This window comes from Anabrus simplex, chromosome 1 (genome assembly GCF_040414725.1).
Source record: "Anabrus simplex isolate iqAnaSimp1 chromosome 1, ASM4041472v1, whole genome shotgun sequence".
In the NCBI taxonomy this organism is placed as follows: Eukaryota; Metazoa; Arthropoda; class Insecta; order Orthoptera; family Tettigoniidae; genus Anabrus; species Anabrus simplex.
Genome location: NC_090265.1, coordinates 686,728,864 through 686,741,407, shown reverse-complemented (window position 1 = coordinate 686,741,407; position 12,544 = coordinate 686,728,864). Strand labels below are relative to the sequence as shown.

Below are 12,544 nucleotides of genomic sequence, written 5' to 3'. Positions count from 1 at the left end.
CGTGGAGGTCACTGCGTAGGCTAATTGTAGCCACCGGCAGTGCCAATGCACTATGAGACACTTTGTCCCATTATCAAAAATTGATGCCTGCCTGGCCATCAGATGATATAGATGTTGATTCCCATAGGCAATCTGAAATATTTGTTCCGAATGAGTAAATTTATAATACCAATATAAATGGTCCGTTATTGGACATTATAAATTTTCCAGCTAACTCATTCCTGGTTGCCAGCGTTTCGCTCTTGTGTGCTAGGCTGGGCTCATCAGTTGGTACCTAGCACACCTACCAAGGCGCTGGCTAGTGCATACCGTAGAGGCCACTGCGTAGGCTAATTGTAGCCACCGGCAGTGCCAATGCACTATGAGACACTTTGTCCCATTATCAAAAATTGATGCCTGCCTGGCCATCAGATGATATAGATGTTGATTCCCATAGGGAATTGCATTGGTACTGCCGGTGGCTACAATTAGCCTACGCAGTGTCCTCCACGGTATGCACTAGCCAGCGTCTTGTTAGGTGTGCTAGGTACCAACTGATGAGCCCAGCCTAGCACACGAGGGCGAAACGCTGGCAACCAGGAATGAGTTAGCTGAAAAATTTATAATGTCCAATAACGGACCATTTATATTGGTATTATAAATTTACTCATTCGGAACAAATATTTCAGATTCCCTATGGGAATCAACATCTTTATCATCTGATGGCCAGGCAGGCATCAATTTTTGATAATGGGACAAAGTGTCTCATAGTGCATTGGCACTGCCGGTGGCTACAATTAGCCTACGCAGTGGCGTCCACGGTATGCACTAGCCAGCGTCTTGGTAGGTGTGCTAGGTACCAACTGATGAGCCCAGCCTAGCACACGAGGGCGAAACGCTGGCAACCAGGAATGAGTTAGCTGGAAAATTTATAATGTCCAATAACGGACCATTTATATTGGTATTATAAATTTACTCATTCGGAACAAATATTTCTGATTCCCTATGGGAATCAACATCTATATCATCTGATGGCCAGGCAGGCATCAATTTTTGATAATGGGACAAATTGTCTCATAGTGCATTGGCACTGCCGGTGGCTACAATTAGCCTACGCAGTGGCCTCCACGGTATGCACTAGCCAGCGTCTTGGTAGGTGTGCTAGTACCAACTGATTAGCCCAGCCTAGCACACGAGGGCGAAACGCTGGCAACCAGGAATGAGTTAGCTGGAAAATTTATAATGTCCAATAACGGACCATTTATAGCAGCTGAACATGTCGTATGGCAGTGTTCGCCATTGTTCATGAGGACCTTGGATATTGTAAGCTGTGTCAAAGATGGGTCCCACGTCTTCTCACCGATGAGCACAAGGGACAACGTTTCCAATCCTCCCTGACATGTTTGCAACGCTATGCCGCAGACAGCAACGGGTTTCTGCGGCGAATCGTCACAGGCTACGAAACATGGGTCCACCACTTCACCCCCGAAACGAAGCGAACATCAATGGAATGGGTGCACCCCTCATCACCACAACGAAAGAAGGCCAAGGTTCAACCTTCAGCCGGTAAGGTTATGGTGACAGTGTTCTTTGACATGGAGAGTTTGCTGCACGTGGAATTCATGCCGAAAGGAACGACGATCAATGCGGCGTCGTATTATCAAATGTTGCACTGGTTGCGTATAACAATTAAAGAGAAGCGCCAGGGGAAATTGAGTGCCAGTGTGATTTTGTTGCACGATAACACAACACCTCACAAGGCTTGCCAAACAAGAGAACTGCTGCAGCGTTTCAAGTGGAAGGTCTGGCAACATCCACCCTACAGTCCCGACCTAGTGCCATGTGACTTTCATCTGTTCGCTAAGCTCAAAACAGAGCTCGGTGGTCGACGTTTCCAGACCGATGAGGAGGTGAAGGCCGCTCTCTCCAAGTGGTTGCAGAATGCTGGAGGAAATTTCTATGCATCCGGTATCGACGAGTTGGTTGTGCGTTCACGAAATGTTCGGAGTCTCTTGGAAACTATAAGGAAAAGTGACGTTACAGTGTATGTTGTTATAGTCGTGTTGCTGTTGTATAGGTGGTGTAATAAATGGCCATAACTGGGAAGTGCAACTTATTTTCTGATCTGCCCTCGCTACATTTCAATGTAATCGTAATCCTTTACAAAATTCTACATTTGATGAGCAATGGATTGGTTGTGCTGTGTGGGGGGAATTTGAAGAAGCTGGTGAATCAGAGGAAGAGCTCGTCACTCAAGTGCTTACAGCTGCTTACTTTGTACAACACATGCCTGGAGTCTTTTGAATGTGTACAGCAGGCAGTGACATGTTTGTTGTACAGTTTGTATTGCAGCAGGAGGCTGCACTTTTGAACAGTTCTGTTAAAGGATCACAATTACTTTGGGAAATGTAATCATTTCATTTTCAAATCATGGCAAAATGTGCCTCTATTATATATCTCCAACCTATGGTTATTTAATAAAACATATATTTTTTGGTCTCTCCTCATCCCTAGAAGGTTAAGTGTTAAACTTTTTAATACCCAGTAGATTAGATTTCCAGTGTTAGTATACTTTCTGTCTGTTTGTTTTTCCGTTTGTTAAGAAGGAAGTCATTCTTTTTTTCAGTGTCAACTCCATTAATATAACATGTAAGTTTTTCAGTCTCTCAGACCATGAAATATAATGCTTAGAACACTATTACATACCTGTGAGTTCTTTCACAAGTATTATATAGTGTTCTAGATATATTTTCTGGAGATAAAAGGTAGTTGGCATGACTTGTAAATTACATTTTGTATGTGAATACTGTGTGTTTCCTTGTACTCTTTATCGATAAAATATTTTGTATATGAATACTGTGTGAATGTACATTTTTATACTTTTCATCAATAAACTTTACTCTGATTAACAAGTTTCAGTGCAGCAACCAGCAAGAAAAGCTTCTTCCATATCTTTTTTTCTTTCCATTGCACATGAGATTATTATCTTATTTTCATTCCTGTTATAATGCTATAACTTTATATACTCACTTCAGCCACCAGATTATCCCTCTCATTTCTTCTCTTTGTGGATAGACACTGCCAACAAAAAAAAAATGCATTACACTTAGGAAAAATTAAGTTTCTGAGATGTATTTTATAATTATGTTCATTATAATTTAACTTTTATTAATTTTTATATTGATTATATTTTATGTCCAGCTCCTCAGCTGAAGTGGTCAGCATTGTTGTCTTTGGTTAAGAGACTCTGACTTGGGGACTGGCTGTTTGTGTTTGTCGCTATACACACCTCTTTGTGTACACAATACACCACCCTACCAACCACCACAGAAACACCCAGTACTGAATACAACCCTCCACATAGGGTTGGTATCAGGAAGGGCATCTGACCATAAAACAGAGCCAAGACCACTTGTGTGATACAATTTGTACCCATGACCCTATCAGGGTGTGGGAAAACTAGTGGAAGTATTGTATTTTATAACTTAATTTTGGGTTCATTAAATTGATATTATTTGAAAACATTCCAGTGTTATGCTTTTTTTGGCCAGCAGAGTACAGAAACATGTAAACTAATTATTTGAACAAGATACATAAAAGTGTTCTCATAACAAAAGTCTTAAAAACTAGTGCAAATCAGTTCTGCAGTAACAGAAAGTCATACCTTGATACTTCCGTGACTTCCTTTGTTCTTCAAAACAGCATTAACAGGTTTTGGCATGGATTCTACCAATTTTTCACAAATATTCTTGATCTCTTCATTGTGAATCCACACCTTGATAAGCAAATATATAATGCTCACTTTCGTTGATCTATCCAGTTTCGTCATTCTCTTTTTACAAATGGCTCATAAAGTTTCAATAGGGTTCATATCGGGTGAGTTGCCAGGCCAAGAGAGCACTTAAATGTTTTTGTCTTCAAAGAATTTGTCGACTTTTTCTGGATGTTTGACATGGTGCAAGATCTTCTTGAAACACAGTTTCACATCTGGAGAGATTTTTGTTACTCCGACACTACCCTCCTTGGAAGGATTTCTATGTACTAGTTACTGTTCTTCATCATATCCTTAACAGGGACTAAACATACTGGCCCCTTATAGGTAAAACATCCCCAGAACATCACTTTTGGAGAATGTTTAGGTGCTTGTTGAATGTGGCTTAGTGACATTTTCTCTGATGTTTCTTTGCAACATAATGAACGTGCTGTCCACAAACGAAATGGCTTTCATCTGAAAATACAGCTTTCTTCCAATCTTCCCAGTCATCTTTGTGTAGTTTAACCCATATCAATTGCTTTTTGCACACAGCATCTGTCTGCATGCTCTTCTTCCCTTCTGTGACAAACTCTTGTAATATGAATATTTTCCCACTTTGACAACAGCTGAGAGCTTTCCTAATGAGTAAACGGTCTTCTTTTGGTGTAGACTTGCATTTCCAACCAGAGTTTCCTTCCTTCAGCAATAAAAAGGACTCAGTTTCTCAGTATTGTTTCAAAAGTGAACTTACTGTAACCACACGTTGTGAAGCAATTTGTCTTTATGTCATGGAGGTATGCTCAGTTAACGTCACAATTATTTAACGTTTCTACAAGGTGGTATCCATTATCAATTTGCAGTATAGTAACACAACACTATCTCGAAAATGTATACAACTTTACCTGGAGATCTTCAAATAATTACTGCATTATAGAAAACATTCAATGATGCCTGATAATGTTAACAATAAGCCACCATACACATACAACATCAGCGAACATCATGCTAGGAAACCATCCACTAGAAAGTGGGAAACTTTACATACCTTGACAGAGTAATATCTTGAGATACACTAGCCACAAAGGAGGTGGAAAATAGAGTACACAAGAACTCTCACTTTTACCAGCAAGTATGAACACTCCTCTGGGATCCCAAAGTACTAACAAAATCCAAGCTGGTGATCTTCAGTCAGTACTTCATACCAATCTTAACCTATGGTATTGAAACCTGCACCCTCACTAAGAAAGACTCTTCAAGGTTGCAGGCATCTTTAGGTCCACAATTCAAAAAACCAGACTGGACAAGTTAAGGAATGATGTGGTTTGGAAGGAAGCTGGGATCGAGACATCACTGATAGATTGGGTCAACATGTCCATACTGAGGTGGTTTGGGCATGTAATGAGGATGGAGCCAACAAGGACAGCAAATGTTAACTTGGAGAGCCATGTGGCATGGAAACGGATGGTGGGATGACGAAGAACCCACTGGATCGTAAAGATGGACATTGCAGATCGTGGAAGGACAATGGAGAACGTCATTAACAACAGAACGTATCTCGATAATACAGAATGGAAGAGGCTCACCATCAGTACCCGGGAAACCAGAACTGTAAAATAATGATGATGATGATGATGATGATGATGATGACACATACAATGCAATTAAATTGAAAGCGGGAACAGTACTTAGTAGGAATGCATGATTCTGCCAAGATTAGCAATAAATAGTCTTAGAAATGACTGTGTTTGGATTAATTTGCATGCTACTGTATATCAGTAAGCAATACCTTAAAGAAAATCTACAAAGCAGTATGAAACCATTTTTTATTCTGTTTTTATTTCCCCATACTTTACTTTACCCTGAGATAAATTAAGAAGTATAATAGGGATTCTTGAGCTAACTTCTGACATTCAAAATGCATAATTTACATATTCGCAGTTAATAATTTATCATCTCTCCCCTTTCATCACAATAATGTAAATGTTTGTAACATTTTCAGGTTTTGTGGGTGAATCTATCCTTGACTGCCAACCCTGCGATGCCATGCAAACAGTCCATCCAGAATGTTTCCCCATCCCAGTACCTGAAGGGGATCCGTACTTTCCCAAAGTGAACATCACAACAGGGAAGCCAATGTGCATCCCGGTCACCCGGTCCATGCCTGGCCAGCTTACTCTAGGTCAGTATTTTAGAAGCTAATTCATCCATAAATTGTTATGTCCAATACTAATTTCCAGTTATGATACAGAAAAAAATATCAGAATTATATATCATTAGCTTTTGCCCACAGATTATTATTATTATTATTATTATTATTATTATTATTATTATTATTATTATTATTATTATTATTATTATTATTATTATTATTTCTTTGTATTCATTTCCATCCTTCATAGTCCTGCCAAAGGGAATCCATACTTCCCCAAAGTGAACATCACAACATGCTCCCTCTTCCTAGGCACATTTCCTTGAATTAAGTGCTTTTCAAGGCTCCCTTCTCTGCTTCGGATGATGGCACAAAAGAATTGGAAAATAATTTTCTGGCACAGTGATGATAACCTGATACTGATGGTCAGATCCTTTATAATGGACTCATTGGTACAAAGTGCTGTCCAAGAAATGTGAAGAATTCTTCTCCTGCAGCACATTTCAAATAAGATGATCCCCTTCATACCAGCAGCTTGTAAGGTTCACATTTCAGAACTACAGAAGATGACAAAGAAACCAGAGTTTGAACTAGTTTCATCTTTAGCTTGAATGAAATGGAGCAATTCTTTTAAATATAAGGTAGATGAGTCATGATGTTCTTGACCATGGCAATGCTTCACATGCATGGAAGTGAAATTTGTGGCAATTTATCAAGATTTCCAGATACCTGAAATCAAAATATGGGACAAATGTATGGTTGTGGAAATCAACAGCACTAGTATTCTACAAGTTACTAATTTTGTTTATGTATGATGAACACTGTAGTGCAACTTATTCGTACATATTCTGAAACATAAACCTCCATGGCTCAGGCAGCAGTACGCCAGCCTCTCACCACTGCATTCAGTGATTAAAATCCTGGTCACTCCATGTGAAATTTGTGCTGAACAAAGCAGAAGTGGACAGGTTTTTATCTTCTGCTTTTCTCTGTCATCTTTCAATCCAGAAACACTCTCCAACATCATTTCTTTTCACCTATTAGTCATTAATCATTGCCCTAGAGGAGTGCAACAGGCTACGGCAGCTGGCACAATTCCTATCCTTGTCTCTAGATGGGGCTTCAGTCTTTCCATTCCTGACTTGATCAAATGACTGGAAATAGGCTGCAGATTTTCATTCTGAAACATGTATTTTGTTTCAGTTTTCATACCAGCTCATTTTTTTCTAGTGCCGCCTCCGCTGGTGTGGGGTGTCATGCCTGCCTCTTACCCGGAGGCCCCGGGTTCAATTCCCAGTCAGGTCAGGGATTTTTTCAGGATCTGAGGGCTGGTTTGAGGTCCACTCGGCCTATATGATTAAAATTTAGGAGCTATCTGACTGTGAGATGGTGGCCCCAATTTAGAAAACCAAGAATAACAACCGAGAGGATTCGTCATGCTGACCACATGACACCTCATAATCTGCAGGCCTTTGGGCTGAGCAGCCTTCAGGGCTGTTGCGCCATAGGGTTAATTTCTCTGGCTTGGGGGTTGTGTGTTAGTGCTCTCTTCGACATTAGAATTCATCTCAGCTAGAGCTCCACCCTCCCAGACAAGCAGGTTGCCTAAAGGGTGTCAACTTGAAATACCTGCACTAGGCCTTGCTGGAGGCCATAGGGAAAAAACCCAGCTAATTCAATTTGAATATATTTTTCATTCCTCTGAAAAGCTGTTAACTCTTTTGTATTTCAAATTTCTATCCATATTGATCATTTAAATAAATACTGATAAAGCAACAAGGATTCACTTCACCCTGCAAGTAATGAAAACACAACCTTATTCTGTGATGAAATATGTCAAATGGGACGAATGCGAGGTTGACTTTGAGACTTCAACTACCTCTCATAAAGTCGATGTCACATACTGTGAATAGAGGAGACACATAGAAGCAGTGAAATGCATAGACCAGAAATAAATGGGATGTGTCTTGCTGTTGAAAGATCCCGTTATAAGTACGGAAGTGTCACCTTTGTCCTCACTGTAGAAAGTGCTAACTGCACTGTACCATCCTTATATAAACCACCTGGTGCTCAAATCACTGTCAAGAAACCATCCAGTTAACAGAATCAGCACATCCAGATAGTGACTCGTGATTTCAATCGCCATAGCAGTGTTTGAGGCTGTGAATATGAAGATAATTTTTTGACATTTGATGCAGCAAAATGATAGTTCAAGGAACAATAAATGTGGGGATATATAAAATTTGTTTATAAGGAACAGTTTTGGAATCAAATAAACTGAACGATGAATACAGGAAAAGCAAGAGTCCTAGGAATAATGCATTGAGGTTCTACTGTAGATATGAAATGCTTTTACTTTTCAGTGTCTGCTATTAAAAACTATATCAAGAATTTAACTGTATTTTTGTTTTTTAATAATATTAGAGGAGAAAAATGCAGTCTATATTAATTCAAAGAAGGGAAGAGAGAGAATAAAATGGAGACATTTCCTGCTACTTAATTTTAATTCAATTTATAATTCAATTTCAAATACTAGATGAGCTGTGCCAGTAGCATGTAATGATCACATTTTGAATTTATTCTGTTGATTGTAGAGACCTCATTGAAGATTACCTCAAGTAACACTAAGTAACATTGTGAAATTCCCTACTTTATTTTTTAACTTAAGGGAGGACTATCACCTTTACCGACCAAAAATGTGATTTTTCAATTTATTTTTTCATTTAAAACTGAACTTTTCTCTTTACAACAGTGAACATTTTTTTGTTAATATCTCCAATACTTTCGAAGTTTTGACCAAAAAAATGAAGTCCTGAAACCCAAGCAAGCTCTTTATTGGTAAGTTTGTTGCTTGTTTCCCAGAATTTTTGTTTTTTCAGGGCCATTTCCCTGATAACTCTGAAAGTTTTTAAGATATTAAGATGGAATTTTGCATGCATGTATATCATAGAAAAATATTCGTATGTGTGGAAATTATCAGGGAAATGGCAAAATAGTGTCCATGATACACTGCCATTTTTAATAATTCATTATATATAATGGCACAGGTTCATTATGATTTATAAATATGTAGACATATTATTAAGGAATAATTTCTTTGTCATACTAAGTTTCCTTTTAGTATTTATTCTCAATGCTGCAGGAAAAAAAGAAAGTTTAACACACCCCATTTTTCTATGCTCAAAGGTGTAGGTCCACCCCTAAAGTGGATTGGGTTGTGTGTCTATTTATTTACCACAAATAATGTTTATTTTTCAGGCTACAGGGAACAGCTCAACCAAGTAACAGCCTATATTGATAGCTCCTTCGTGTATGGCTCTGATGTATGCGATGCAAATATTCTACGTACCTTCAATGGTGGGAAGCTTAATGTCACTAAACATCCTTCTAGGGGTAAACCATTGATGCCACAAATAACAACACATCCTGAGTGCAAATCCCGCACTAAAGTTTGTTTCCGTGCAGGTAAATTTTATTTAAATGAGTCATTCTCTAATTTTATATTTATGGAACTACTAATATCTGTCTTACATACTAATTACGATGAGCTTCAAAAGAAGGAAAATGATCACACCGATGTTCAAAGTTATGCTAAAATGTTTTGGAGGCAGGAGTGATGTTAAAAATAATAATATTTTGTTTCCATATCTGTCCTCATTTCCTCATTCTGTTGCTCCCTCTTTCAACACTAACCTTATGTGTTGCCCTTCATGTTCGTCTTTCTGTACATCACTTGATTTGTCACTTGTTTGTTCCTTTCTGTTACTTATAGTAACCTGTTGGCTTCCTTTACTCATTTTGTGTTTGTCTTATGTTCCTACTCTTTCACCATCGGTATTCATCTTTTCGTCTCTTCCCTTATCCTGTAGTTTATGACTTTCCTATTACCTTACACTTCCCACATCAAGACTGAAGATCCATCAAAATGGCTCCTCAATGAATGTTGATGCCCTCACCCTTCCGATGAAGCTTTTTTTTTTTGGCATCGCACCGACACAGATAGGTCTTATGGCGATGATGGGATAGCAAAGGCATAGGAATGGGAAGGAAGCAGCCGTGGCCTTAGTTAAGGTACAGGCCCAGCATTTGCCTGATGTGAAAATGGGAAACCACAGAAAACCATCTTCAGGGCTGCTGACAGTGGGATTTGAACCACGCGCGCCTAAACGCACGGCCAACTTGCCCGGTGCCCGATGAATCTCAGAAGCAGACATGACCTTGTTGGGGGCTGAGAAGAAATGGGTGCAGGGGAATTGGCACTAATGAATAGAGAAAGACTGTCTGCTTGATGATGGTAGTGTATGAAGATGTGGAGATTGCCCTTGTGCTTTTTTCATGTTGTCATGTTTGTCCTTGTCTCCTCTTTCTATTGTTCCCTTTTCCTGTACTGTTCTGTCATTGTCTTTATCCAATTTCATGTTCCTATCTTTCTATATACCTACAGTAAAATCTATCTAAATCTGTATTGCTGGGGACCAGAGAATATTTCCATTTTATGCAAGGTTAACCGGTATTTGATGCTTAAAGCAAAAGCAAAGTCATCTCCATACAGGCGATGAAGGCCCTAGGAGGGGTGGAAGGTAAAGGCTTCCACTATCTGTAACCTCGGCACTAGATGGGCCTAGGAACTTACCTGGTACTTATTTTTGGTGTAGGCTGAGTCAGGGCCATGTGCACCTCCAGAAGTGGAAATCTCGTTTCTTAAATTTTATGACTTCCTGACGGGGATTTGAACCCACGTCCTTCCGGGCGAACCGAGCACACCTTTACCGCCTCGGCCAGGCAGTCCCTATTTGATGCTTTTCAGGTTCCTATTTCAATTTGTGTATCAAAAAACACAATTTGAAGAATTTTATTTGAAATAAACAAACAATTTGTTTAGAGAAAGATTCCACCTAATCAGTACATTTATTATGTGTGATTATTTATACATCACAATGTGGGACTAGTTTCGACCATATATTGGTCATCTTGTAGTAAAAATTGACAAAATATTTAACTTTATTATATAGATAAAACAGTGATGAAACTTGTACTTCAAATTAGGTAATGCACTTACTGAACCATATGATAGTATTTGATGAACATGGGTTTAAAAAGTAAAATTTTTGTGTTCTGATGATGTCACAACAAGTGTGTAATATAATAAAATATAATTCTGTTGTAGGATTGCTTTATGCATAAGTTGAAATTTATTGATGAAAATTATACTCAGGTATAAACCATCTTAAAGTGCATTCCTAATTAGATGGAGTTTGGTGACTTTTAACTCTAATATTGCAGGTGATGCCCGAGCAAGTGAACAACCAGGTCTTGCAGCTATCCACACCCTATTCTTGCGGGAACACAATCGGCTTAGCGAGCAACTTGCTTCCTTAAACCCTCACTGGGATGATGAGAAGCTCTACCAGACAGCACGACGCATCCTCTCGGCTGTAACTCAGCACATCACCTTCAGAGAGTTCCTGCCACGTCTCTTTGGCTGGGATGGAGTAAACAAACATGATCTCACCCTTGAAACAGAAGGATACTTCCAGGGTGAGGATTTTCATTCATTATTGTTAGGGATGCGGTTATATGAAACACCATAATAATAATAATAATAATAATAATAATAATAATAATAATAATAATAATAATAATAATAATAATAATAATAATAATAATAATAATAATAATAATAGGTATTATTGTAATACATATGTACAATATATACAATCTAAAATAAGCCAAATTAAGTGTTGTTCTATATAATTTTTCATTGTACTCAACTGATGGTGCAAATCACGGTTAGAACGACACTAGTTTATAATGACACAATTTATCAGGTCTCTTGGGTGTTGTTATTAATAATAATAGTTATTATTATTATTATTATTATTATTATTATTATTATTATTATTATTATTGTTGTTGTTGTTGTTGTTGTTATTGTTACGGAGTATTGTGGATGTGCAGAGGTGAAAGAAGGTGCTGGGGTGAACAGGTCTCAAAATACGAAATTAAGGTTAAGATAAAATTTAACAAGGTTATATTTTCTTTGCAAGATTAAGAAATAACAAGAATGGCAGGTACAGAGTAGCAAAGCAACCAATCGAGAATGTACAATTACAGAGTTACAGGATTTGGGCTCCGAGAGCCAGACACATAATTCTTGAGCTATAAGCCCAACCTTACACTATACAAGATTCAACAAAGGGGCAGAAGACCCCAATCATGCCCAGGAGCTCTTGCTCCCAATTACACAGTAAAGCCTCCTCAAGGCACGCAGAAACAAATTTTAAGAAAGAGCAACCCGCTCATAAGTTCAAGCCTATCAAAGGCCACACCAAACTCCACTTTCAAGTTGACCTCCAAACACAAATAACACAGGGGTAAAAATACCCAACCTACTGAGGCCTATTCAGTGAAGAAACAGGACAATTACGTGGCCTCCAAAATACCAACTTGAGAGGAGGCGAAACTGCACTCCTAATATACTTTACTAAAACCTACTTGGCACTAGGCCGCTAATGCAAGGGCTAATCCCATACTAAAGAGGTGACTTATATAAGAAAACGATTACATTAGAAGGGAAGAAACGGTTGTGAAAATAAGTTCACCTCAAAGCAATATGAGTGGGAGCTCGAGAGGGTTAAGCACTCTCTATCCCAAATTGTAGT

At 38.6% G+C, this 12,544-nt stretch overlaps 1 protein-coding gene across 1 annotated transcript in view; it reads left to right on the top strand.

Moving 5' to 3' along the window:
* Positions 1–12,544, top strand: part of LOC136872134 (uncharacterized) — a 210,002-nt gene that overhangs the window by 169,804 nt on the left and 27,654 nt on the right. The window contains exons 17-19 of the mRNA XM_067145980.2: positions 5,733–5,912; positions 9,141–9,347; positions 11,166–11,420. Of these exons, the coding sequence (XP_067002081.2) occupies positions 5,733–5,912; positions 9,141–9,347; positions 11,166–11,420 (642 nt within the window). The remainder of the gene's footprint in view (positions 1–5,732; positions 5,913–9,140; positions 9,348–11,165; positions 11,421–12,544) is intronic.